Source organism: Crocuta crocuta, unplaced genomic scaffold (genome assembly GCF_008692635.1).
Source record: "Crocuta crocuta isolate KB4526 unplaced genomic scaffold, BGI_CrCroc_1.0 scaffold737, whole genome shotgun sequence".
NCBI lineage: Eukaryota > Metazoa > Chordata > Mammalia > Carnivora > Hyaenidae > Crocuta > Crocuta crocuta.
Window position 1 is genome coordinate 1,135,693 of NW_027527804.1, and position 1,206 is coordinate 1,136,898.

General features: G+C 39.4%; 1 protein-coding gene across 2 annotated transcripts in view; it reads left to right on the plus strand.

Moving 5' to 3' along the window:
* The window catches only part of ACSL4 (acyl-CoA synthetase long chain family member 4), a 50,087-nt gene that overhangs the window by 29,619 nt on the left and 19,262 nt on the right, over positions 1-1,206 (plus strand). For both annotated transcript variants that reach the window (XM_077773651.1, XM_077773660.1), the window contains exon 12: positions 503-694. In XM_077773651.1, the coding sequence (XP_077629777.1) occupies positions 503-694 (192 nt within the window). The remainder of the gene's footprint in view (positions 1-502; positions 695-1,206) is intronic.

Consider the following 1,206-nt stretch of genomic DNA (forward strand, 5'->3'; position numbering starts at 1 on the left):
TTGGTGCTGACATCAGAGATCCCAATGCAGGGGTCACACTCACAAACCGTGAGATCATGACCTGAGCCAAATTCAGACACTTAACCAGCTGAGTCACCCAGGCACCCCTGTATTAAAACCTCTTTAGAAAAAAATCTGAAATGTATTGATATCAGCATATTAGTAGTTTACTTATAACAGCTTCAAATGTTACCCTTTTTGGGGGTAATTTTATCTTAACAGAGCTCCATGAACCCCAAGCTTCAGTGATGTTCTAAGTGTGAAATTTTATGGTCATTGGGAAAGTTTGGGATGGGTGGTGGTTGGCTATTATCATTGAGCCTTCCTCGGTACTCCCCAGATTACGGTTACCCACAATCCTCATGTCAATGTGAATGCATGTAAACTAATATTCTCCCAAAGAGTAACAAATTTGACTCGCAGAAAAATATTAGCATGGGAGTGTTAAGAATGAATGCAAGTGCATTTTTTTTAGAACAATAACTAATTTAATGGCTTCCAGGTGGTTACACAATTCATGACAAGCCAAACCCCAGAGGGGAAATCGTAATTGGTGGACAGAATATCTCCATGGGGTATTTTAAAAATGAAGAGAAAACAGCAGAAGATTACTCTGTGGATGAAAATGGCCAAAGGTGGTTTTGCACTGGTGATATTGGAGAATTTCATCCTGATGGATGTTTACAGATTATAGGTCAGTATATTCTCTTTCTGTCAGAAAACAAAAATTGTTCAAAAGAGGTATTTTTTATTTTTGGTCAACTACACTTGGTACTGTATAACCATCTACTGTAACATGCCCCATTTTAGGCATTCCTCACCATTTTCCTCCATATCCAAGAGGCAGTGTGGACACATTACATTCCCTAGTAGCTATTGATATGGCTCCAGGTATCCTTGGACCTTAGGAAATCATAAATCCTCAACAGCAATCTGTTCTTCTGAGAATGTCAATTGGTTTGGCACTGCCCTCACTGAGCCTAATAGACTTTGAACTCCAAAATAGCCCTCTGCTATTCACTTTAATCAGAAAATAGCTAAAATAAAAATTTGACTAGCTTGCTAGGAAGGACCACTTGGTAGGGCCCCAGTCAGGTCCTTTGCAAGCCATAGAATGTCCTCAGTCATATCTCTAGTGGTCCATTTAAATCTCTCTGGACCTGTACCTGACCTGAATGTAGTTAAAGACTTCTTTGGAAAATTCAT